Source organism: Gadus morhua, chromosome 8 (genome assembly GCF_902167405.1).
Source record: "Gadus morhua chromosome 8, gadMor3.0, whole genome shotgun sequence".
Lineage (NCBI taxonomy): Eukaryota > Metazoa > Chordata > Actinopteri > Gadiformes > Gadidae > Gadus > Gadus morhua.
This window is the reverse complement of record NC_044055.1, coordinates 23,994,151-24,021,981: the sequence shown is the minus strand read 5'-3', so window position 1 is coordinate 24,021,981 and position 27,831 is coordinate 23,994,151. Positions and strand designations below refer to the sequence as shown.

At 42.4% G+C, this 27,831-nt stretch overlaps 1 protein-coding gene across 1 annotated transcript in view; it reads left to right on the top strand.

Moving 5' to 3' along the window:
• Window positions 1-27,831, top strand: part of LOC115549066 (disks large-associated protein 1) — a 97,753-nt gene that overhangs the window by 64,470 nt on the left and 5,452 nt on the right. The window contains exons 11-13 of the mRNA XM_030364062.1: window positions 13,789-14,040; window positions 23,422-23,554; window positions 23,903-23,994. Of these exons, the coding sequence (XP_030219922.1) occupies window positions 13,789-14,040; window positions 23,422-23,554; window positions 23,903-23,994 (477 nt within the window). The remainder of the gene's footprint in view (window positions 1-13,788; window positions 14,041-23,421; window positions 23,555-23,902; window positions 23,995-27,831) is intronic.

Sequence of the window (27,831 nt, the reverse complement as noted above, 5' to 3'; positions counted from 1 at the left end):
ACAAAATGGCAGCTGTGGAACGAGATAACAAACGCCGTCACTGTTTACCTGTGTAAGGACATGGTTCCCTTTCAAAATGTCGATAGAAAGGGCTTTAAAGAGATGGGCAAAACACTCGATCCCAGGTACACGTTACCTGCCCGCACACACTTCAGCCAAATTGAGATGCCAAAACTATACGGCAAGGTCCGCTAGCAAGTGGAGAAACAAATCCATACTATCAAACATTAGTGTTTTTCAGAGATGGAAGTAACTTGAGAAAAGATTTTAATTTTTTTTTACCCCTTCAGAGGCATTTATATTGAAATTAGAAGATAAAATTAACATACCGTGATATAATACCGTCTATGCCGCAAATCATACCGTGATATACATTTTTGTCCATACTGTACAGCCCAAATTTGAGGAAACTATCTTGTGTTAAATTCAAGGTAGGTCAAGCTTTTTGGATCAAAAACAACAGCTATTTGTTTGCTTGATTCAACTAACGTTAGCTACCGCTTTTGTGATATAATTTACAATAATATTGTATTTTAAGGACAGAACCAACGGCGAGTACTGCACGAACGTAGACCTTGCATAAAGTTAGTAAATTCTAACAAAATAGGGTTATTTAGATAAATAATCTGGTACGGGTGTCCTAGGCTAATACACCAACAGCAAATTTCTACATAATAAAGGGCTACATTTTGCGTCCAAGTCTGTCATTTGAAATCTTTACATTGTATTGTGTGCTCCAACCTCCGTAATGATTATTCAAGCTAAATCCTGCCCAGGTTAGCTCCGAATTCGAGTAGTCGTATATCTCGAAACACCGATCAGTCCTTGGACCGATGATTCCACCCCCCCCCCCCCCCCCCAGTTCTGCTACATTATCCTTTAAGTTATCCATCTGTTGAAGCACAATTTATTTGGGAAAATAATAATAATCCTGAATTATAATTAGCTTTTTTATTTAACACAGATTGTTGTATATCATTCTTATTTTTCCTTCAGGTTGTCAGACAAATCAGCCAGTTTCCAGTCCCCCTACATGCATGGAACACCATCCACATCCAGAGCTAGAGCCTAACTGTTTGAATCTCTACTCCCTGCAGAACATCAACGTTTATAGAGCTGAATATGGACCTTTTGAGGTATAGAAAAGAAGCGTAATTGACTATTAAATGTAATGACACAACAACTTAAAATCAGAAAAGTGAGGTTTCATTATACAACAAATAATAAGTAAAGAAATGAGAAGTAAACCTCTTTTTGCACCTACCTAGCATTAAAGGATTGTCTCGGTTCACATTTATTTTGACCTGCTCCACCAAACCAGGGCCAGTGTAGCGTCGGGAGAAACTATGAATGCTAAGCAACATATGGTACTAAATTGTTGTGTCGAACTAACACAAGTAGGTTGTGCACATAGAACATATTACCGACCGTATTACCAGTCACTTAATGGGCCAATGCTTTCATTGGCAAACTTCAAACCAAACTCACCTGAAGCTCCAATGACGGCACCAACGGTACTCCAAATGGTGTCTGTCTTTAAAGTGTCCTAGTTTAACGATGTCTGGGGTCGTACAACTCGCTGTATTATTTTTCTCGACTATCAACCTCAACCGCATCCCATCATGATCGCAGAATTGAAACTTGCGAGAAGATGCAAAGTAATCAAGAGTTGCATAGACTACGGAGGGTCACAGGATTGGTGTTGTCGATGGATGAACCCATTTCTCATTCTGCAAGGGGCCCTATGTAACTAGTTATTTCATTGTATATGATCGATGGTGCATCATGACTCCTACAGTGGAATCATGATGCACCCCTGCCTTTAGGCAGACTACATCAAATTCAATTGTATGCGGGAATGCAAAATATGACCAGAGGGATATTTTTTCCCCTGCAATATGCTTCAACCACTGATCTATAAATTATATAATGTATTAACATGCACACATCCTCGACAATCCCCGTCATGGCCTCCACATAATCCGTAAAATACTGAATTAAAAAACATGCTGTTTTAAAGAAAGTACTTTTCTGAATTCTCCTTCTTTGAACATCCTTCAACTATTCCTTATTTAATTGTGTTTAATAAAAAAAAGAATGTCAAACTAAAAGTGGGACCGTTTTTATTGGCTTTGCGATGCATTCACACCACTTTTTTGGGTATATCGATTATACAGAGTTTTGTTAGCAGAAATGAAAAGCAATGGAATGAAAGGAGAAAAGTGTCTCAGAACTATGTAAATAAATTAATAAAGTAAATTATATTGCAAATGGCAGTACGTGAATGAGGGGCATTATGATATTGATGCATTATTGAATGCTGTAGTGGACATTATGGACACAATTCCCCATACTGTGTGTTACATTTATTTCCCTTGATATATATTCCCTTATTATCCTTGTTATGCTTATCATCAGTCGTGCGTTCTGCACGACATGTTATTGTGTTCCAATATAAGGGACGCTGTCTCTTTAAGGAAGCGGACCTGTTTTGGTTGTGATGACAACGGCGCGGTTGGTTTATTCCGGTTTTGTGAGCAACAATAAATGACACGCCGTTGCGTTGTCAACGTGAGAAATCGCTTCTTTTATCAAATCACGATTTCCACACTGGTGACCCCGACGTTTGTCTGCTGGACGCATTCCAGTGACACACCGAACAACTATGTCGACGAATGCTGTTTCATTGAAACTCCCGGAGTTCTGGGAGTCGTCGGCTTCTGCTTGGTTCGCGCAGACTGAGGCACAGTTCGCGTTGCGTGAAATTACCGCGGACACCACCAAATACTACTATGTAGTGTCGGCCCTCGGCAGTTCAACAGCAACAAGAGTGGTTAGTCTCCTGAAACATCCCCCTGCAGAGAATAAGTATACAGCACTCAAGGCTCACCTGCTGAAGACTTTTGAACTTTCTGATGCTGAGAGGGCTAGCCGGCTATTTTCTCTGCAAGGCTTGGGCGACAGCAAACCGTCTGAACTTATGGACAGGATGTTGGATCTGCTTGGAGAGCACAGGCCTGATTTCCTCTTCGTCCAGCTCTTCCTGCGTCAACTCCCGTCTCAGGTACGGGCTGCTTTGGCCAACACTGCCATCACTGATTGCCGCGCGCTGGCAGAGGAGGCTGACAGGTTTTTTCTGGCTGTTCAACACCCTGGCATGACTGCTGCTGCGCTCCATCCTGCGTACGCCATTGCAACCAACTCGGCCCAAGTCCATCACACCGCCGCCCCGCTCCCTGGTGACTCAGCGCTCACTGCAGTGGCTACAGTTTCGCACCGGCAACGTTCTGACACAAGCCTGTGTTTTTACCACGCTAAATTCGGCTCCAGGGCCAAGAAATGCCTACCACCTTGCAGCTTCAGGGGGACGGGAAACGCCAGGGCCGGCGCTCAGTAGTGGCTTTGAGTGTCGGCCGCACTGGCAGGCTGCTGTTCATCCAGGACACCATCTCCGGGCGCCGTTTCCTGTGTGACACCGGCGCACAGAGGAGCATTCTGCCTGCATTACCACTGGACATCCTGGCGGATGGATTTGGCCCCCCCCTGGAGGCTGCTAATGGTAGCCCCATACGCACTTATGGCACTCGACACGTTGCACTATGTTTTGGCGGTCAGCGGTTTAGCTGGGACTTTATCACAGCCAAAGTGGCTGTCCCCCTCCTGGGTGCGGATTTTCTATGCGCTTATGGGCTGCTGGTGGATGTCAAAAACCGTCGTTTGATTGACGCCACCACGTTTTCTTCATACACCTGCGCTCTCAGTGGTTTGGACTCCATCAGACTGTCTAGCGTGCTCTCGCAGGCCGACGAGTTTCATCGCCTGCTCGCAGAGTTTCCAGTGCTCACACAGCCCACCTTTTCTTCATCTACGGCCAAGCATGGAGTGGAGCACCACATCGCCACCAATGGCCCGCCTGTCTACGCCCGGGCACGACGACTAGACCCAGCCAAGCTGGCCATTGCCAGGGCTGAGTTTGACAGCATGGAACGCCTTGGCATCATCCGCCGCTCCAGCAGCCCGTGGGCTTCGCCTCTCCACATGGTTCCAAAGCCCGCCGGCGGGTGGCGCCCCTGCGGCGATTACCGCAGGCTTAACGATGCTGCAACGCCAGATCGCTATCCAGTGCCTCATATCCAGGATTTTTCAGCACACCTGGCTGGCAAAGTTCTTTTTTCGAAGGTGGACCTCGTCCGTGGATACCACCAGGTTCCTGTCCAACAGCTCGATGTGCCCAAAACAGCAGTGATCACCCCTTTTGGACTGTTTGAGTTCTTGAGGATGCCTTTCGGCCTGAAAAACGCCGCCCAGTCATTCCAGCGCCTCATGGACTCTGTACTACGTGATCTGCCTTTCCTGTTTGTGTACCTGGACGACATCCTCGTGGCCAGTACCTCCAAAACCGAACACCTGGCCCACCTGCGGATCCTCTTCGAGCGTCTCAGCCAGCACGGACTTATCATCAACCCAGCTAAGTGCCAGTTTGGGTTGACCACCATCGACTTCCTGGGACATCGAGTCACCAAGGGCGGGGCCGTGCCACTCCCATCTAAGGTTGACGCAATCTCGAACTTCCCACGGCCCGTCACAGTGAGGTCCCTGCAGGAGTTCCTGGGAATGGTGAACTTTTACCACCGCTTCATTCCCAGAGCTGCTGCAATCATGTGCCCCCTGCATGAGGCCTTGAGGGGGAAAATACCAAAACATCTGGTGGATTGGTCCTCGGAGAGAGCCAAAGCGTTCATGGATGCAAAGGCCGCGTTGGCCAAAGCGACGATGCTGGCACACCCCTCACCGGATGCGCCCATTGCCATCACAACAGACGCTTCGGACTATGCAGTGGGCGGTGTGCACGAGCAGTGGGTGGATGGTGCCTGGCAACCGCTTGCTTTCTTTAGCCGCCAGCTACGCCCGCCTGAACGCAAGTACAGCACGTTTGACCGGGAGCTGCTTGCACTTCACCTTGCCATCCGACATTTCCGTTCACTGCTAGAGGGTCGACAGTTTACAGCTTTTGTCGACCACAAACCCCTAACGTTCGCCATGGCTAAGGTGTCTGAGCCGTGGTCTGCCCGCCAACAGCGACAACTCTCTTACATCTTAGAGTTCACCACAGACGTTCAACACGTTGCAGGCAAAGCCAACCTTGTCGCAGACTGCCTCTCTCGCACCGTTGTGGGGGCCGTCCACCTGGGGCTTGACTACGCCCACATGGCAGCCGATCAGGCCACGGACCTGGATGTACAGGCACTCAAGACTGCTGCCACTGGACTGCAGTTGTCGGAGATCGCTTTTGGCAATGGCGGCACCATGCTGCTTTGTGACGTCTCCACTGGACAGCCACAGCCCGTCGTTCCCTCGGCATGGAGACGACGTGTTTTTGACGCTGTGCACAGCCTTTCCCACCCGGGTAGGAAACCATCTCAGAGGTTGGTGGCGGCCAAGTTTGTCTGGCATGGCCTCAAGAAGGATGTGCGTGACTGGGCAGACTCTTGTGTGGAGTGTCAGCGATCAAAAATTCACCGCCACACCAAGGCTCCGCTGGCGCATTTCCCGGTGCCGGAGCGAAGATTCGACCACGTCAACGTGGATCTCTTGGGTCCTCTTCCTTCCTCCCTGGGTTTCACTTACCTCCTCACCATGGTGGATAGGACCACTCGATGGCCGGAGGCTGTCCCATTGACATCAGGGACGACTGCTGAGATGGCGCGGGCGTTCATCGGTACCTGGGTTGCCCGGTTTGGCACCCCATCTGACTTGTCTTCGGACCGGGGCTCACAGTTTACCTCTGAGCTCTGGAACGCCATTGCGGACAGCCTGGGTGTGAAACTTCACCGCACCACTGCATATCACCCCCAGGCTAACGGACTTTGCGAGCGTTTTCATCGTGCTATGAAGGCCTCTCTTCGAGCCAGCCTCAAGGACAGTGGCTGGGTTGACAGGCTCCCTTGGGTCATGCTGGGCCTGAGGACTGCCCCTAAGGAGGACCTACAGTCCTCATCAGCGGAGCTGGTGTATGGCCAGCCATTGCGGGTTCCAGGGGATTTCGTTCCTGACTCTACAATTCCCTGGTCCTCAGCCCATCAGCGGACAGTGCTTCAGGATAGGGCTAGGCTTTTCGCGCCTGTGCCTACTTCACGCCACAGCCTCCCACAATCCTACACGCCCCCACGTCTTTCGTCAGAGGAGTACGTCTTCATCCGTCATGACGCACACCGGGGGCCGCTGCAGCCTCCTTACGACGGCCCGTTCCGTGTTTTGGAGACGGGGGTAAAGCACTTTGTGGTGGACATTGGCGGTAGGGCAGAGCGCATTTCTGTGGACCGCCTTAAGCCAGCTCATCTGGATGTGGACAAGCCTGTTGGGCTTGCCCAGCCTCCAAAGCGTGGGCGCCCTCCGGTGCGGCCCAAGTCCCTGAGGGTGGAGCCTAGGTTTTCCTCACACCGCCATTCTCCCTCCCGCCCCAATGCCTCAGAGGCGCCGCCGCCGTGCGCAGGGGCCTCGACCCACGCCCAAGTGCAGAGGAGTCGTTGTGGCCGAATTGTTCGCCCTCCTCCTCGCTGACTTTGGATTGTTTTTGTTATGGTGAATTCTTGGGGGACGTATGTAGTGGACATTATGGACACAATTCCCCATACTGTGTGTTACATTTATTTCCCTTGATATATATTCCCTTATTATCCTTGTTATGCTTATCATCAGTCGTGCGTTCTGCACGACATGTTATTGTGTTCCAATATAAGGGACGCTGTCTCTTTAAGGAAGCGGACCTGTTTTGGTTGTGATGACAACGGCGCGGTTGGTTTATTCCGGTTTTGTGAGCAACAATAAATGACACGCCGTTGCGTTGTCAGCGTGAGAAATCGCTTCTTTTATCAAATCACGATTTCCACAATGCATACATTTTTGGAGACATTTCTTTTTGTCGTTAGTTTCCCTGCTCGATAACTAAGCAAAATGGTATCCAAAACGCAACTGTTGAGATACAACCTCACACTTTGATGTTATCAAGAACAACCGACAATCAGGTACCAAAGTGCAAGTAATCATCGAGATGATGATTGATCGATAACTATAACAGTAGCGTTAATTATAGGTCTATGAATGTAGTTTACCACTATGGATGCAATTAGAGGACTGTGTGAGAAATGTATTAGGCGGTTACCTCCACCAATGTTCTACAATGTTACATACCGGACCTTTAACATTTTAACCCAATAACGTAAGATATTTGAACAGTATAAAACAACTCCGAACTTGAACAGTCGGTATATGCTACCTTGTTTTCAAGGTAGCATATGCTACCTTGTTTTCAAACAGAACTTATCCACAACTAATAAAGGATGTTAACTAACTAAGATTCTGAACCTAAATCTTCAGGTTGCAAAGAAGTGAACTGTGCCTGGTTGAGGAAGCAGTTCTCGGTAAAATTACTTTTAACAACTAATTCATTTCATCTTTATTTAGAAGTCCATACAAAAGAGGATTTGCAAAAAACCAAAGCTTTAATATAAAAGTTGACAAAGATACACTGCTTCCAGAATATGAAGAGAGCACTTCAAATGATCACAAAAGTATTCAGAATGAGCAACTTTCGGTGAAATGCACAGCAGCACTATGGACCCAAGACGGCACACACACAGTCACTTTTATGGATGGTACCAGAAAAGGAGAAAAACAATTCTTTGTATGTCGATTAAATTACTAATCTGTATTTGTAAGTAGTGCTTTTTTATATATTTTGCCCTTATATCTATAAAACATCTGCTATACGTTTATTATTAAAATCAACAACCCCTTATTTCTATATCAGAGTTCAACTCTAATGGCGACATGAAAGGAATCAAACCATCGTGGGCTGTTATGGTTTATTGGGAAACAATGTAATGCTGGGTGATCACAGGATGATTTTTAAAATTTAGAAAACGTTACGCACCTTACGGTAGATTGAGATACATTAAACTGTTCTGGGAAATGTTTTTTGCCAACACGGCACACCACACACCAACTGATTCCATTCCACAACAACCCAGTCCCGATTTTTTAAATCGCTGCAATATCTCGCGATCTTATCCAATTTCCAATTCGGACAACCACCCCTCTTTTGCTTTTGCCGCCATGGCTTCTGTTATGATTACTTGATGAATTGTTGGTATGTCGTTCAGTCAGCATGGCTTCCAATTGGCTTCTTTCCAACTTGAAAATTATTACCTGGTTCATCAGCTGTCCTTGACATTCTCCCCACAATACTCAATATCAGATCGTAAATATTGAACCTGTTTTAATATTTGCGATTTCTAATCCGTGAGGACCCGATCAATAAAAACTTTAACTCTTTACTTACCCAAACCCACAGGTTTCGCTTCCTGCTGTTTTCCCCTTCCTGCCCAAACCCTGTCTCTGACCCCCACTGCCAGTTGATGACACCTTTTCCCCGCCCTCACGCCCCTCCCAGCCAGATCCCTTTCTCTGACCCCCAGTTTTAGTTGGTAAATATGTTTCACAGTCAACCTATTATTATCGCCCTCCCTGCCAACCATCTGTGTCTATATCCCCCCTGCTCTTGAGGAGTTGATCAAGCAATGTAGTGTGTGGATTCACCTCCATCCTGTCGTCATCCTCCTCTCTGCCAGACATCTACCTCTAATTCCATTCTATTCTTAAAGCAATTGATCAACAGAGCAACTGAGGGGTTGGTTTTATCGTTAAATTACCCTTTTTTTGTCTTACAGCCCAAAAACACTTCCCTGTCTCTGACAACCACTTTTATTTGATGTATGTGTATTCACCGTCATCCTGTTCTCATCCTCCCTCCCAGACGTCTGTCTCCAACCCCAAACGGCCCTCCCCTTGTCTCACAGCCCAAGACAGATCCCCCACAGACATCTTGCCCAGGTATCACACCCCACCAAAATCGTTAGCCTAGAGAGGGTGTAGGCGATTTTCTATTGGCTGGATTGAATGAGGGTAACCCAATAGGTATCAGTGGGTTATACCTTTTTGTAAAATAACAGGTTTTCTATTTGAGCTTTGTTGATTGTTTGATTTGTAATGAATTGATTTGCATCTGTAAGGTTGTAAAAATACTGTCCTCTGGAATTGGACAGTATTCTGCGTGCTGAAACAAACCTGTTAACTAACAAAATTCTAGCAGTTAACAAGACAGCTAAAATAAAGAACTCTCTGGGAAATACTAACATTAAAAATCTGTTTTCCTCAAAAGTTCTGTTACACTCTAGCTTTGGCTTCCTCACATTGACCGATGGACTGACACTCAGCCTAAAGCATCAAGCATAGAGTGTAGATAGAACTCTTTACATTGTCTATAAAGCCTTCTACCTAACGGCACTCAGATAGGATTACGTTTAGAAAGTTCTGTTGCTTCTCCGTTACTAAGATCTTTTCTATTTACTGAAGTAATAATGTAATGTAAAAAAATAACCGATTGTGTTCTAGGCATTAGTCAAATCCAAATATTTCTCCCGTCAGATCAGTTGTGGTTCAAGGAACACCATAAATAGTCTGAGCTAAAAGATAACCTTATGAGAATTAAAGAAAAAAATATATGAATCAACCCTGTTGTATTTTAATGATTTGCAAGTGGCCATGGTATGAACAGGATTATCCTTTATGTAATAACTCTAAGAGTACCATGAAATATGTATGTGAACCAATTCATGCGTAGAGTTTGCGTATGATACAATCAACCAACCTTTGAAGCAAATGATATAACTTGCATAAAAATTCTATCTATTTCCATGTGCTTTTGCCAGCACTCAATCATTACTGTTGAAAGAAAACTTCCAGATTTTGGGGAATATTGCAGACACTCAAAACACCTTTTGATATTGCGAAACAAGCAGCAATGTAATCCTTTGATTCAATCGTGTCCTCTAAAAGGATTGTTTTGTGACTGACAGGCTCTGATTGGTACTACGTTTCTGAAACATTATGTAAAGGAACCCTGCAGATATGCAATATTTGGCTTTACCTTTCGTTTAATCCGGTGTGTTTGCATGTTTATAACCAAGTCTTTGTGACTCAAAATACATGCACCTTTCATAAACTACCTTCATGGGACAGGGACACCATTAAGTTGTAGTTAGTTGTGCTACAAATGGATACTATGAATACCGTGCACTGGGCCTTGCAGATCATCGGTCTGTAAAGACCATTTTTGGCAGGATGAATACCATCAGGCAAAGAAGACATCATATACAAAAGCTTTTCTTCCTAGTGAGAACCCTGTGCCCGTACCAGCTGGTGATGTGGTGTTCTTCCTTGATAACATGCTCATCTTGAGTTGAACACTAACACATATATTGCCTATTTCAAAAAAATAGGCGCTCTCCACGAGATAGGTATTATTCCACGTTGTGTCACAGCATAGGCTGCATAGGATCACAGCACCCACAGCCACACCACCCGTTTGTGTCCTTGCACCAGCGGGTTCAGCCTCCTCTGCCTGTTTCCCCTCTGTCTTCATCGGTATACTCAGTCTCAAATAAATACGGCTTAAATAAATAGGACTGTTATGCGACTATTGAATTCGAAGGCATCCTCCACATAGTCGTGAATGTTCAGCCAAGACTTTGAAAAGTCTCTGGAATAACACCAAGCTTACGACAACAAACACTTGCCAGACTGGATAAAGCGAAGGGTAAAAGAAAAAGTTTTCTTTATCTTTAGGGAACTATCGTGACAATTGTATGGAATATCAATTCCATACTGTCAGTATGGAAGCATTTTTAGCACAATAATATAATGAAAATGCAATGTTGAAAATGAAAATGCAGAGCACTAATGCTTCTTATTTTTCATAATTTGAACGCATTAATTTGAGTCATAAATAAAATAAATGCATTTCCATTTTCAAAACATGTCCGCTTAAACGTGGAAAATATTCAACTGAAAAGGAAAAACCATTTGTGTTTGCATTTCAAACTGTGCCCCGCTTTGAAGTGGACAATATTTGAATGCGAAGAGTAGGCCGGACATACTCCCCCCATTGGATGACAGGCTGAACATGAACATCAGTCTTACCCTGTCAATTTGTACTTCGGTTGTCACTTAATTGTAGGGAGCATTGGTGTAACATGCTGTTGCTCCAAGACATCGGCTGGCTCGTGGCAGCCCGGTTGCCAGAGTGAAATTAAGCAATTTTAACGTTTCTGCACACCATGGTTGTGTTTAATCTCAGCGTTTCGGAACGAAAATTATGTTGAGAATGTTCTAATTGTGGTACAATATTACACATAGTTGGTACTTTATACTTTATAATACGTCTAAAGGTATTTACAGGTATTTCATACGTATGAAGGTATTTCAAAAAGCTACATTTCTGTTCAGAATCCCAGCGCTCCCCAGTTCTCGTATATGCGCAATCTGCAATCTTGGTTAAAGTAGTGGGAAAGTGGAATTCCATACCCACAAATATTAGAGACTCAGGAAGCTTTGCAGTGTTTAAAACCACCCTTAAGCTTTTTATAAAGTCTGCACAAAAATATCAACAATAGATTCACCTTGGATTTATTGTAATTAGCACAGTAGGCTACTTGCACATTATCAAGGTATCAACTTGACAATGTTTTTTAATTGTGAATCACTGTCTGAGGCCAGTTACGTCACCCTTCATGTGTAGTGAAGTCATACCTACTGTTTCCACTCACTGTTACGAGAGGAGAGGGCAGCAAAGCTACTGGTCTGCTCGCACGGCGAAATGACACACTCTGCTGCATGTCACTGAAAAACTTTTAAAATTGAAAAAAATAAACCTGAGCAGGGGGCAAATGTAATCAAATTCATCCCAGGAATCCTATGTATGGGAAACACTTATTTGTGGTTTTGGGTGAGGCCGCGGGTCTTGTGTCGACTATTCAGGTTGTGAACTATCTGGCTCTGTGGGCAGGTTGCGGGCCGGGTAAGATACTGCACGTCGCGGGGACGGGTTTTGAAAATAAGACCAGTGCTGGACTCTGGCACACACCGACTGCGTCATCATGACAACACCACTGGCAGCGACATATAGAAACTGAAAGCAGTGGATGTTCAGGCTTTTCCAAGCGGAAGACCTTACTCCCTTCCAAAAATGTTATGTTTAATATAATTTTTAGAATGGCCAATCAAATCAACTATCGATCCTTAGGGGGCGCATCGGACAATGGATGCTTGTAGACGAACGCCCAACCTATACCCCTACTATCCACGAGCAATACCCCTCCCTCCCACCCTCCCCCCCCTATATGGACATGGCAAAGTATTGCCACAGCCCAGTGATGGGGATGATCAAAATGTGGTGTAAAATACATTTTTGGAGATAGGAATGTCCTTTCGGCCTTAGACTTGATTGATCATTTGAGAATACCTTAATGCCTTGAATCATATAAAAGGGACCAGACTCTTTCAGAACAGACAGAGATCAATAGGAGTACAACGGACCAGGCTGTCACCCCTGGGCCACGGTTACTCGGCCTTGTGGAACCACACACACACACACACATACACATACACAATAACTAGACTAGCGTACTAGACTATTCTGCATATTCACACATTAAATAATGTGGTTGATAATTGAGATACTTTAAATTCTACTTTCCATTTCTTAAGATATTCAACCACTATTAATCTGGTTCTCTATTCGTTATTCATATAAAGATGCAGCTTGTCATGATCATTGCACTCAACAATACACACAAGCATGAATAATAACCTCTCCCAAATGAGGGGTCATTGCCTGGGCGGCACTTGGGAGGGGCTGTTGTGTCGGTCACACCTTAGAATCACTGTCTATTTGCCCAAAAGATAAATCATTTATCTTCAATAGAACATAGAACTCAAAGTCGAAAGCAACGTGAACTGTGCTTACATTGTATACATAAACATTACGTTTACCTCATCACAGGAACCAAGAATCAATCATTTCGGTGGTTTGTCAGAATATTGTGTTCATTTAAGTTCATGTTTAAAATACAGGATATATGCGAGCATGTTACCGAAAATAAAATGATGGGAAAAGGTTATAAACCAGCGCATATTGATGTATACGATAAAATTGTAGCTCATTGTTCGACATGTTTCAACGTGTTTGCATACAAAATGTTGGTTATTTCTAAAACAGTATAGTCTATCCCTATTCTATTCCCTCAATACACAGAAGCATCAAAAGAACAACGAGCAGTTCATTGAAACCCATACACTGATATACACGTTTCTAGAAGTGCTAATATGAAATGTATATTTGGTTGAGAAAAGGTGAGATTCAACGAATTTGTGGTTCGCAGAAACAGTAAAATTGCTTAATTTCCTTTTGGGTCCTTATTTGCCGTGAGACGGCTGATGCCTTGCATGTCACACCAATGCTCCCTACAAGTTAGTACGACGCTTGCTCATTGACAACGTACAAATCCACAGGGGACGAGGATGTGAAGAGTTACACTGATCTCCGTGTTCCAGTGGGTGGAGTTTGATCCGCCCACTCATTTGCATTTTAATAATTTCCACTTTAAAGAGGACATTGATTATTTTCCTAAAAATGCTTCCATATATCAGTGGCAAAACAAGACCTTAGAAAGGGTGTACATTTATATGACGCCTTTGCCCAACAGGATTCGGTTGAAGCCTGTTCTGCAGATCAGGGCTGGAACGTTCTCACTACTGGACCAATGTGAAAATGTGTCAGCAGTATTTACAAAGTCCAAAGTTTTCTATCAAGATAATAGTTCATTGACCTAAAACATTTTTTTTTGCCATTCATGAATGACAAAGATTAATCCATATTTATCAATACAGACAGATCTGGACTCACCAGACTTGGTGGAAACTCCTCATCCTCAATCCTCTATCAACATGGTCTTCACATCCTCCGGCTCTCTCTCCGACCAGTACTCCCGGGATGCTGCTTCCTCAACGGTCAGCATTCAGGGTTCAGGGAACCACTACCATGCTTGTGCTTCAGATGACTATGACGATGTGGGCTTTGACCCATCTATCCTGCCCCCACCTGACCCCTGGATAGACAGCGTGGCCGATGATCCAATGCAGGTGAATTTTGTCAGGTGTTCTTTCATGGTGGTTACATCTGTTCTTGGTTTATTTGTAACTTCTTATTTAACAACAGGGTGTTTAGTTTCACCCCAAGTAAAATAACCGTTAGGTTGAGGGTATGGGATTGCCATTTCATCAAATGCCATTTGTTTCTTCTTATTTTCCATAGTTTAGCTTAACCTGCACTAAATGGAAGAAATATTATAGTCTTGATCTGGAACCGTATTCCTTAAACATTAGCTGCTAACCTTACATCTTTGATCTCATGCAACATAAAACACATTATTATTTTTAATAACACAACTTTTAATAATCATGACATAACATCTGAGGTAGCGGTTAGCATTTTGTTTTCTTAACATTAAATATGAACCTGAGAGGGAAAGTGTCTTTAATGTACAAGGATAATTACTTGAGAATTAGGAGAGTGTACATAAGTGTACAACTTTCAACTCCTAGAACAAAATAGCATGTACCACATGGCCTCCTCCAAACCATTCCAGCACTTTATTGGGTTGGCTGTTAAATCTGCCTCTAACACCCAGGAATATTATCCCATTCACTATGGATCACAACTTCAGCAAAACATTTAGCTGATGTTGTGATCCAGAGTGAATTTATACTCTAGTGTGGTTTCAGCCCACTGTCTACCATCCTTTGAAATGGTGCTGATGTGCCATGCAGTCGAAAATGTATTATTACGGCCAAGTCTTTACACTTTCGAAAGACTACTTATGAAAGTCACTCAACTTCACTTCGAGGGGTACCTTCAAACAGCCTTTTGTGTGATTTAGCAGGTTATGTACTGGGCCTCTCCCAGACATTCAATCAATCATCCACCCTAGACCTGGGAAAGGCATACTAAATATGGATAGCTTATTTAATTTGCCATCTCATTTCCAAACCATGCCCATTCACAGCGAGACTCCTCAATGAACCCAAGCTCCAGCCTCTTCTGGACCTCTGGACCACCTCTTGATTCTGTAATGACAAATTCTCTAACATCTTTCTTCTTGGTTCTGTCTGATTATAGTGTTCAATGGGGTCGGTATGACCTGGCAGATTGGAAAACACATCCATAGTCTGCTGTACTCGCTCTCTGGTTTTAGCTGGCCAGTAGTCATGCTACATGGGTCACTTGGGAAACTATGATATCACATGGAAGAATATGAGACAAAGAAGGCAGCACAACATACCAAATGTTCATGTCCCCCATATCCTCAAATGTCCTCTCTGAATTAGTTTAATGGTAAAATTGTATTGGCTTCCGCAGGCAGTGTTGGCACCCTTTATAGTTTACAGGGCCAACCTTTTTGCTTCCTTCATCTGGTCCTTGAAGAGGACACAAACCTGGTTGGAATCAGGACCAGCCATTTATCCCCTGACTGAAACCTATGATGTTAACCATGTTTGTACCCTGCAAACATGGCGATTACTTTGAAGCAATCGCTGAAATGCTTGCGAACTCTTGATACCGCCCAAGAGTGAGGTATATCGTTTGTGATCTCTTTTTTCTTATATTTTAAAACAAAGGAAAATGGATTAGATATTCATGCAAAGAGTAATCAATACATTATTTGTTAGTCTCGAAGTGACATATAATAGTATTATAAGAAATATATATTTGGCGTACAGAGTACAGAGACATGAGTATATCATAAAAAAGTTGTTCTTAGGAGCATTCTTAAAATGCCCCCTTTTTGCTTATTAATTGGAATGGTGTCCCTCTAATCTAGAACCCCTCAATTTGAGCTCTGTTTCATCCCCTGTACCTTTCCTCGACTTAGTGGAGTATTTTTCAGAATCAGGGACTTGGTAACTAATCCTGCTCCTTCTAGGGTTGGCTCTATCTGCTCTGTGCGTGCATGTTCTCATTAGTGGTAACTCAAGCTGCACTCAAGCTCCACTCTCTTGGACATACATACAATACAGCTTTATTCAATTTGTACTAAAACTAATCTGCCACATCTTTTACACAGAGAAACTGATTCATAACATGTTTCACGATTATTTTGCCACAATAATATATAAGGAAATAGTTTGAGTTTATCAGCCCACACCAGACGACGCACCAAACATCACAAATGTAAAAGAGCATCTTTGTAAAGCCAATGAGCGCTTTTGTTACACCTTACAGGCTTCTTCACCTACTCTCAGCGATGGGTAGCTCGGCTTTTTGGAGGGAATGATTGATTTCACTATTTTACGATGTTATCAGTGATAAAAAAGATGGAAGACATTTAAGCGAGATAAATATAATATTGAAGCACATTCAAATATTATCAATGATAAGATAATTGTACAAGGCGGATTAGAGGATTTTGTTTTGTAAAGTCTATTGTCAGATCAACGTTGGGAATTTCCCATTTAATACAACATCATTGCCATTCTTGGATTCGACTGTTTTGAAGACCCTTGGATCTTGAGCAATTTACTCACAGTGATTGTGAGTAAAAAACTATAAATACTTGTTAGATGATGGTAAAACAAGATTTACAAAAAGGAAGATATTTGACGGTGACCATCACCTGTCATCATGAAATGGATTTTTTGGAAAACTACAGTGACCAACCTTAATGGCACTTTTAACTTTAAGTGCATACCAGCAGTAGTGTAGTCGTAGAGTACTTTATAATGCCTTAAGGGGCAAAGCAGAGACTCTGGAAAACCCTAACTGATAGGAGTCCTTTTCACTGCTCAAAAATTTACTCTGAGTTATGAGAGACCTTAGGATATAGGATTGTTGATAGCTTGTTTTTACTCCTAAAAGTTGAAATAGCACCAACATGACCACATCCTAAGAAATCTTTGCTACTTCGGACAGATGTCGTACTTCGAAAGACATCCAAACAACAGGCTCGGATGTCAGAACAACAGAAATACTTAATCCATGCTTATAAAAAGAAGCTAAATATTTTAAGCTTTTAAATTGAGAAAAGCACAAAAACAAGAGGCATGGTCACTTCAGTGTTAGAAGTCATGTCGCTAGAAAATATATTTCTGCATAAATAGGAATTCTATAGTGCAGAATGAGTTTGAAAACTGGTTTGACTAAAGTGATAATATGTAAAGAAATGTTGAATAGCTTAAATCAACTGAAAAGATTTGAACATAGTTCAAAAGTTTAAAGTCTAATTGGAGTTAACAATGTAACCATGCACAACATTTAAAATGGTTGGGAACAAATAAAGTTTAACAAATACTAACTAAACTAAAATTATAAAGTTTGAATGCATTTTAGATTAATTATAGAAGAGCTGTCGTGATAAATTGTGTGTGTGTGCGTGTGTGCGTGTGTCATCACGCTATTCTTTCACACCTAATTCACCGAGTTAGGCTCATACTGTTGGAGTCTGTGGAGTCTCAGCTTTCATTTAACATATCGTTACTGTAGATAGCATGTTTTTTTATTTATTTTTTGCTACATTAGCATTTATCTTCTACCGAAAGCACACGAGGAGCGTGGAGCGTGTCTATGTTCCCCAGGTCCTATGTTCCCAGGGTCCTATGTCTTTGTATGAGACTGGGGAACATAGGACCCTTTTTAAAGAATAGGGTTCTATGTTCCCCGCTTCTCCCAAAAAAGGGTCCTATGTTCCCCGATATGTAGGCTATGTGTGCCTGGGGAACATAGAACCCTTTTTCAAAAAAGGGGTCCTTTGTTCCCCGGTCTGTTACTTTTTCCACCATTACTGCCAAATTCCGGCCGAGATAACCACCATTGCATGTCTTTACCTTTTGTGGAAGAGGGAGAGACGTCGAAGAGTTCTCCGACGCAGTCTATTTATAATATTGTAATGACCACGGAAGAGGCAGTGAATGAAGTATTGATTAGACAGCGATTTATTAGGAGTCGCAAACGGCAACAATCACTTTCTCCTCCATGCTAAGGTTCACCCCGGACTGCACTGCGCTGAGTTGGCCGTTTGAACGCTGATTGGCTGTTACGTTACACATGTCACTCAGTGGCCACGCTGTTGAACGCTGATTGGCTGTCATCACGCGAATGTCACGTCAAATATTTTTAAAGATTGATAGATTGCGGGGAACATAGGAGGACCCTTTCCAGAAAAGGGTCCTATGTTCCCCGGTTTGTATTGCCACAGGGGAACATAGGACCCTTTTTGGGAAAAACGGGGAACATAGGACTTAAAAAAAAAAAAAAAAGGGGGAACATAGGGATGACCCCTATAAGAATAACCTAGCCACTAGCCATAGAATCATTCTCAAAAATATGTTTTGCCACCCATGAACACCTGATGCTCAATATTCATATTTCCAATAGATTAATAATTTTAGCCCCAGCCACCAAGAGGTACTGTTTAAACTTTACATTGTTTCTTGTTTAAAGATTCATGTTGTAAGGCTCTGCAACGTCTGAAAATGTTAGCTTTTCTGTTAGCCATCTTTGGCTCAAAGCGCAGTGACTCTTGCCTCAACTGAAGTCAATGAGACCAACTGAAAATATACGAAGCGGGTTTAAAACTGAAACTGTGGAACAAGTTTAAATTAAATAAAAAATCGGTTTACATACATTTAAAGTTTGAAGATTTGTTAAATGTTTGAAGGAAGTTCAAGGGTTACAATTTACGAATTGCAAAGTCTGAAGAAGTTAGGTCTCCATTGTCTTCCAAAGTAAAAAATTATATTTAAAAAGTTTTATAATTTAAGCACGCGATTCCAAGTAAATATTAACACAACGGAGTCTCTAGGTGAAATCATTTGGAAGTAGTGTGGCGCAAAATGTGTCAGGGATGAGTTAGAGCGTTGGGGGAGCCAGGCTTTGTCTCTTTGGACTTTACGTCATGGAGTGGTGGCAGTCTAGGACGCCTTTGTGTCACACCCTGTACGGTATTTCATGGCTAATGTCTTTACAGCCATGAAATGGGAAACTACACACATTATCACTGGTGTAGCAATGGATTGCATATTGTGGTCTACTGCAGCAGAGTATAGCATAGTGTAGTGTAGCCAATCTGGTTAATGTTGCCCTTCCATTACTCCCTTACTTTTGAGATTTACGTCAGAAAAAATAGTCCACTGCTGATGAAGAATATATTACTGCCAATGTCCTAACAGACATCTTAGAACAGCCTAAGGTATACTTTAAGACATGATTGATCTATGGGAAAAAAAATACCAAATGTTTCAACAACTATTGATTGAGACAACAAACAAGCAAATTGACAACCTAATGGAAGAGGGAATGTAAACCGAGCCAAGGAGTGTCAACGTGAGAGCTTGGATGGAACTGAGAGCAAGGTCATGGACCCTCTCCAAAGTAGAGCGACCCCCTGGAAAAGTGGTCTGACAACAGCAGAATACCGGCACAGACCCATTGTCTTCAAGGCTTTAGGATGGAAGGAAAAGATGGCTTTTATGGCAAGAAGAAACAAACTAAGAGGCATTAACGTCTACCTTAACAAGATCACACTGAAGCCGTGAGGCTGAAAGAACTCCCCATCATGAAGCTGAACGATCCAAGGAGAACACTGCCTATGTCCGCTATTATAGAGTTATTGTCCACCCCACCGGACTGAAAATTTATTTATTTTTACACCATGTTGATGTCATGTCATGTTGAACACTTCCCATAAAAGGAATTCAATATCTCATGTGAATGTATGTAACCTAAATAATTCATTTCAGGACATAGATAACCATACATAGATGGGACAATGACGATCTATGGGTACCTTCAGGGCCACCTCCCTGTTAAGCTCAGAGGGGACCTAATATCATGAGTTGAAATGCTATTGTTAAAGGTTAACCTGCCCCATCTAGAACCAATAATGCTTGAATTATGTTATTTATATATGTTATTTATACACAGATTATCAAGAAACTGACCCTAAAATTGTTAGGGTCAGTTTCTTGATAATATGTGTGAAAATTACAGAAATGTGAGATCTTGGAGATCTAAATTTATTGATAATATTATACATTTATATTGGTCTGATGTCAGTACACAGAGAAACCCAGATACAGTTTTCCCTGAACTATTGGTTCCAGTTTTGGATAAGCATGCACCTGTCAATAAGATGGCTCCCTGGATTGATGATGAATTAAAATAATGCATTGTTCGAAGAGCAAAAGGAGTGGCCTGGATGCACATCTGTGGACCCTAACTATGTCACTTTAAAAAAAATCCAGGATTATTGACATAAAACATTATGGGAATATGCTCTAGAGTACCTTAATTGCAATATGGGCATCAAGAGATACTTCTCCATCTTTCCTTTAAGCTGAATGTTTTTACAACTGAACCTGTAGATATTGCCAATCTATTTTACTATTATTTTTATTGGCAAACTCATGCAGGAAGCTCAGGCAGGAAATGCCAACACTATACTATGAGCAATTGTATTCATGTATACTAGACAAAATTATTTCTTTGCTTTTACTGTTTTCACTGGCAGCCTATCAGTTTGTTGCAGAGAATGCAAATGCTATTTCTCTATGTACAACTTAAAAAGCGACTACCAGCATGTTTGTTATAGAGATGGGCAACCAACATGCGCTCACAAAAATGAGAGACGATTGGCTATAAGATATTGATCCACATAATATCATGGGAGCATTTCTACGAGACTTCATTGCTTCCTTTGATGATATTGATCATAGCTTACTAAGAAGAGAACTTGTTATTATGTTATTGTTTTTTCTCCATCTTCCCTAGCATGGATAGGAAGCTACCCAACCAATAAAACACAGGAGGTTGGACCACTGCTCTTCTCAATTACAGATGATCTCCCACTTGCTTGTATAAAAGCCTGCATGTCTTTGAATGCAGACGATTCAACACTACACGTCTGCACCAACAGTCAGGGAAACAACCTCAGCCCTCAACAAAGACTCGGAAATAGTATATTGGATCACTTGTCCTGAACATATCGAAGTCTAAGAGCCATCCGCTAAGTGTCGTCAAGAGATGCTTTACTTTTTAAACACACAATCTGACCAAACAGGTCCTGAAGATGGCAGTAATCTTAGTCTGACCAGATACTCCAAAGACAAACCTAGGGAAGATACAACATGCAACGACTCTTCTGCCTGGCGGGTGATGAGAAGTTAAAAGCATTACTTGTTTCTGTTGACAAACAAATAACAAATATGATTGTATTCAAAGATTGAATGTTTTTATAGGCAGCTAACACTTGGCTTTAATGAACACACATAACCCACAAGACATGTCAGCATTGGTAACTAAATAATTCCAATCCCAAAACATATTTGAAAAAATGTGCAGTGCTGTATAGAGCTATGGCTGAAAGGAACGCTGTTCCAGGTCATGTCTCTAAAACACTAAATATAGCTAGTTTAAAAAAAATACAAGGGAAACAACCCCTCATGTCCCTTTGCATTCAATCTAAGTATGCATTGCTGACTTATTTTATTGTATTAACTTTGTTTTAGCATTTTTTTATTTGTGTTTTGTGAAGGTTTGTTCTGTGTCATGTGTTGTGTGTTGACCCAAGGAAGAGTAACAGATTTTTTTGCATCAGCTAATGGGCCTCCTAATAAACCCCTAAATCCTATAGCTCATTCTTGTTTGCACCAATTGACTAGTTGCGGACAGGTCTGACTGCTGCCCTTATGCTGTTTGCATCAGGCTGGACACCTCAAGGCCGGCCAGAGTGCTGCATGCCACACCAGAGCCTTATTCCAAATGGCTCTATTCAGCGCTCGCTAACCTAAAGATTCTGTAAAATGATTCTTTAGGAGATGGATAGCTTTCCTTAAACAATCATCAAAGATGTCCCGTGATCCAGACATAATCAATATGCTCTCCAGTTTTTCGAAACTCTAACCCCTATGTACAAAACCAAGGTCACATTTGGCTAAGCTACCCCCATGCTCAGGTCTCCCAAAATGTCTTTCCTGTCCACTTCCATAACTGTTATTAAGCTGTTGCACTTCAGAGCAGATGCCGGCTTTTATCCAGACCAGAGATGGCAGAAGTGAATCATAATGAGATCCACAAACCCAAGATGAGGGATTCTTTAGCCTATACCGCCCATGTCCAACCAGATGGTGATTATTGGTACACCCCCCCATTACACTATCTCACAACATAGTCAGTAATAGTAAAGAATAGCAAGAAGTACCAGATGTTCTGCTCTTTTCAGTTACAATATCTGCTTGCTTTCTGGTCCCACTCTTGGCTCATCATTACTTTGTTACAGTTTTGAGAGCAGACTTTGACCGTCAGTGGTGTTACACAGGCACTCTTCAGCCATCAATATTTACTCACAGGCATTGTACCATCAGTTACGCCTGTTATTCTCAGAACCGCCCTCACATGTTTCATTCTGGCTAGGCCTGATTTGTGAAACTAAACCCCAGGTCTAAGAGTGGCAGGTGTCCCCTATTGGCCTAACTTGAAGTCGTTGTCCCATCTAGGCCCTGATAGAGGCATGCTCCAGAGCAACCTGAAAGTGACTGAAGAGTTTTTGATTAAGAAGACAAAACTTCCTCAGTAGACAATTGTATCAAAAGTCTGCCAACCAGCCCACAGGCCAAAGCAACTCTGGACAAGACCCGCACACTCTTTGCCAAAGGGAGCTTATAAGTGGGTAGTGGACTGACAATGACCAAACCATGGACCAGCATCTTCAGCCAAAGAAAAAAGCCAACTCAAGCAGAGTTGTAATTTCCCAAGATGGCTTAGACCCAGCACTTTCACTCTAGTGGAACTGAGTTGTATGAGGTACTTTATTGCTCCCCAGGGGGATTCATTATGACATTGTATGCCTGAAAACCTTGGCTACAGTACCTATTAGTTCAGCGATCCCCACATTACACACCATCTGTAGGTTTAAACCTGACCCGATCTATCCCATTGTGCTGGATGGCAAACATTCAGCACTTCATCCTTTGTCTTATGACCCAAATCTATTTTATCCTGGCCCTGAACAGGTATATGGCCGGGGAGATACTTCAGAAGTACTGGCTGGTAAGAGGCAAAGCTATCCGACAGCATCAACACTCTTATCTGCCAATTAGGAAGGTTGTCCGAAAGTATCCAAAATGTACAAGTTACCACTACTTCAACTCAGACTGTAGAAACCAGCACTCTGGTTTTCTAGAGTTAATTTACCCAGTGATATATATGTTCATTTCGCTTCTTATTTTGGTGCTGTCATTCTATCTTAAAGAACATGGGGAGAATTCCAGAAGTGACAATGCTTCTTCTAGTATCTCTGTAGTATCTCTGTTGTTCTTTCTTATCAGCGTCGCCCCACTTTTGGAATCATGGGATCTCATGAATATATCTCTCTCTATAGATAGCTGATTTGTACGAGGCTAGAAACTCAAATCAATGTATGAACTGGAAAAGTGAAGACCTTTGGCTGGTTTCATGGTGTACGATACTAGGTTGTCCAGCGATCAGTTTGTCAGAGGGATGGGCACTGGTTCCTGAAGCTTCTCCAGGCAGAAACCGACCGTATGGAGGGCTGGTGTCGACAGATGGAACTGGACCAACAGGCAAATTACCTGACAAATGACAGTATGTCTTTTTTAGTGGCGTATGTCATAATCCATCTGTCAACATGTCTACGTGTGTTTAGACTTCCATGGCAGAGTTCTTGTATTTCATTATTTTTGACAAAAATACCCAAATTCCATTATGTTCCATCATTCTAACGTTGCATGCAAATAATGGGCGTAATCAGGTTTGTCAAGATATGGCATTCGAAAAATATTAGTTATTCGTATTTAGAAAATGACTGAACATAATACAGTGTTACTTCGGATGCCGAATAGTATAATTTGCAGAAAAATATGTTTAAAATAAGAATGCTATGTTTAATGTCAGATATTGTGTTTTTGTGGTTCCACCCCACTTTTTTTGCAGTGCTGGGTAAAGTAAGAAGCGCAGTAGGAAGTGCCAAGCTGCTAATGTCACAGAAGTTTCAGCAGTTCAGGAAGCTGTGCGAGGAGAATCTGGTGAGTTTCTGTTTATTTGATCTCTTTTGCTCTCTTCCTTTTTTTAGACCTGTAGCAGCAATTTATTTATAGGTATATTTATTTATATTTATTTATAACACTAGTCACAGAACGTGGATGTGCTCTAAAGAAATATCTTAAGAAAAGTACAAGGAGACCTGCATAACCCTCTGTAGCCTCTGAGGCATCCTCAACTTCATCCATGTGTAGATGACCATGACAGCCAAGACAAGCATGAATGTCAGTTAAGATCAAAAACCATTCAGTAAACAGCACAAAAAAGTGAGAAAAAGAGAGGTTAAAGTTTTCACGCAATTTAAGCAACATTTTCCATGGAAATATATTTGCAGATGAAAATAACCTCAACCTCAGTTTGCAAAGAAATGCATATCTTCATTTGTCGTCTATGTATTTAGAAGGTTGAATGTGAGTTCACTAATAACTCCAAGTGTAAAATAGTGTAACACTTAGTAATGCAGAAACAAATGTAGAGATGATGATAGATCTATGGATTTATTTTACCACTGTGGATGCAATAAAAAGACTGTGTGGAGAAATGCAAATAATAAGTACCCTCGATATCGCCATTGTATTTTGACATGGACGAGGTGAGGCCATGAAGGACCCAAATGTGATTTGTTGAACAAATGTATTCGCAGGCAAGAAGACCCATCAACAATCTACCTTGATATGATTTAAGTCAATGTAGCTTTGTTAACAGCCTTAAGATATTGAATGTCTATGGGAGATATTAAATGGATAGCCTATCGGGAGTGATAGAGAAGTATCACGGTCTAGATGGCATGTTAGTTAGAAACTGACGCAGCTGGATAGTGTGCTGCATATGCGTAATTTCTGTGTTATTTGGACCTATATTGGATTTCATAACTATTTGATCTTAGCTGTGAAAAGTTTGTTTTGGATGTTGACATTTTAGGAGCCAAAGCATATTAGGCTTGTGCATTATTAATACATTAGTGTTGTTGTTTACATTTACATTATATGCAGAGTTTATACAGAACATACAGCCAATGGATTGTATTAGTTATTGCAATATAGATAATATTTTCATGGATGATACAGGTTTAAGCTTTTTTCTGTAACGTTGTTCACTATACATGAGCATAGCATTTATTTATTTTTAATTTTTGTTCATAATGTTCTTGCTACGTTTGCTTAAAAAAAGATTGCTTTCGCACTTTGACGTGCATTGCTACTTTAGTCTTTTGTTATGCGCCAGTTTAACTGCATTGTTTAATGGTGGAGAAAAACACATTTTTCTTACCGGAATTTACTGTTGTGGAAGAAGCTGTGGACATATTTTGTTATCTAAAAAAAAGCGCTCAGCAACAGAAAGAAATACCATCAATTGAAATTGCAATTTTTGTGCATGATGTTTGTCATGATAAATAATTAAGAAAAAGGTAAAAAATATATATCCTTAGCTACGTTTCCACCACAGAAACTTTACCCCAGAACTAAGAGCCTTTGCAGGAACAAATGACGTTTCCACTGCTGGAACCAGGGTATAAATTACGTTCCAGGGACATTATTTCTACCAAAAAAATATCCCTGTGGCTTGCATAACCTAAGAATCAGTACGAGACCTGACAATATGAGGTTGAGGGTTGAATCCTTTTCCCTGCCGCTGTTCTCATTGGAAAATGCTGCACATTCACGTCATAAAAACTGGTGAGGCTTGCAGTGCTGAACATTTCTGATTGGTGGAAGAGCCACATAAGTTTATTTCAGCCATTTCACTTCACATGTTCACTTTGAACAAAGTATTGTTATTGCATCCATAGTGTTGAACTATATTCATATAATTATCGCTTTCTTTTAAATGTGTTGATCATTGGCCTGTAGTTGATCACCACAGGCCAATGTTTACTCACAATGCAGGACGTGATTATAGGTTGCTTTTGATGACATGACGTTTCCAGTTGTATCATGAAAGTTTTCGTTTTGTATACCAACTTTCTCCAAGATAGCCTATTTTGAGTTATCGAATGAACAGGGAGACAACTAACATCTCAAAAACAAGTATTATAGAACTCACACCATTTTATCTTATTCCCCCCCATCCGCAAACTGTCATTTTCTACACAATTTTACACTTCTATAAAAAATAGAATCCATAATAATTAAACTCTTTAAATACATAGGATATTTTGATTAGGTTTTGGAGCATCCACTCATCTATCTGCCACAGCCTTTCTAGGAGTCCATTTTGTGCATGAGTGTGAGCAGTGATGAACAGAAGGGGCTGGGCACTGCTGCTGACTCCTGTGCTGGGCTCGTATGGCGGCGGGTCAGCTGTTAGGACCGGGACACACTACTGTAGTGACATCGGTGTGATTAGTCGTGGATCGTCAGATCCGATGAGCAGGAGGTAGGCCCTCTGCAGAGCACTGGCGGGCTGGTTGTGTTCGGCTAGTCTCAACGTCCTCACAGTGAAGGCTCGCTGGGCCTGGTAGATGATGGGTGGCTGATCTGGAGGAGACACTGAAGGATACTGACACTCTGTGCAAGACCTGTAGCTGCTGCGAAGTGGCGTGACAGAGTCCGCAGAGGAACCTTCACGGCCTCTCTCCTGCCTATGTTTCCTCTGCGTGGTAGCACGCTGTTCCCGTCTATGGGCAAACCCCACTGTTCCCACATGTATTTGCACAGTTCCCTGAAGGCGTCAGTGAAGGTCTTCCACCATCTTAACAGGGTGGAGGGGTGGACCACCACTCAAGCGGGGGGGATAATTCGCCTGCAGTCCGAACTTAGAGCCGCTGCCTTCCGACAGCCCCCAAAATCAACTTGCCGCTTTGTGGGACGGATGGTAGGTCTGTGGCTCACAGAGCGCTGCTGATGTAAACAACATAATGTACGCTGGTCTGCCTGTCGGCGAGGGGGACCAGGCCTCGGAAGCAGAGGAAGCTAGCACCCAACTGGGAGTGACATGGTTTGTTTTTCTTTCCTTCCCTAAAATATATATATATATATATATATATATATATATATATATATATATATATATATATATATCGTAGCGGGCCAGTGGGTGTGGGGTTTCCAAGCCACCTAGTTGAATGATAAAACCACACAACACAGAGAGCAGGTCCAACTCAGGATGGTTTATTCACCTAGTAAATCAAAACCACCAGGGTGGGGGAAACAGGGTGATCCCCAATCCGTAGTCCTCTCTGTAGCTTGCTAGCCCTAGCTCCCGCCCTGTCTCTGGCTTGTGGTAGCCTGCTCTTTCTTTTAACCGCCAGCACTCCAGCTTAATGGCCTTCAGACCTGCCTCATTGATTGGAGGAAGTCCATGTATGGCTTGGGGTTGGAGCCAGCAGGTTGCCAGACCTACCACTCCCCTCACTCCTCCCTGGCGTCTGCTGCTATATATATATATATATATATATATATATATATATATATATATATATATATATATATAGATAGATAGAGATAGAGATATAACTTATTTTGACTAAATGGCTCTTCATCTTTACACAGCTTTGCCTTAGGCCTACAAACCTTTGCTGTCGTGCAGCACGAGTCGGTAGGCCGTGTGTAGAATTCATTATTTTTCAGTCCCGTCCATCGCCCTCCCTTCAGCCCCGGGCTTTGTCCGCCTCCATGCAGCATTCCCGTGTCCCTGTTGGCTTGGGACCCTCCTAGACCCCAACTTTCCCTGCTTCCTCCCTACAGTCTATTGTCTGTAAGGAGAAGGCGGAGCAGCTCGTTACGCTCGTGGCAAGGTCCTCTATTGCAGTGCCCGTCCTGCAGCTGTTTCTCCACTTGCAGAAGAGCAAGTCCATCACACAGGGTGTGAAGGCGGTAGGG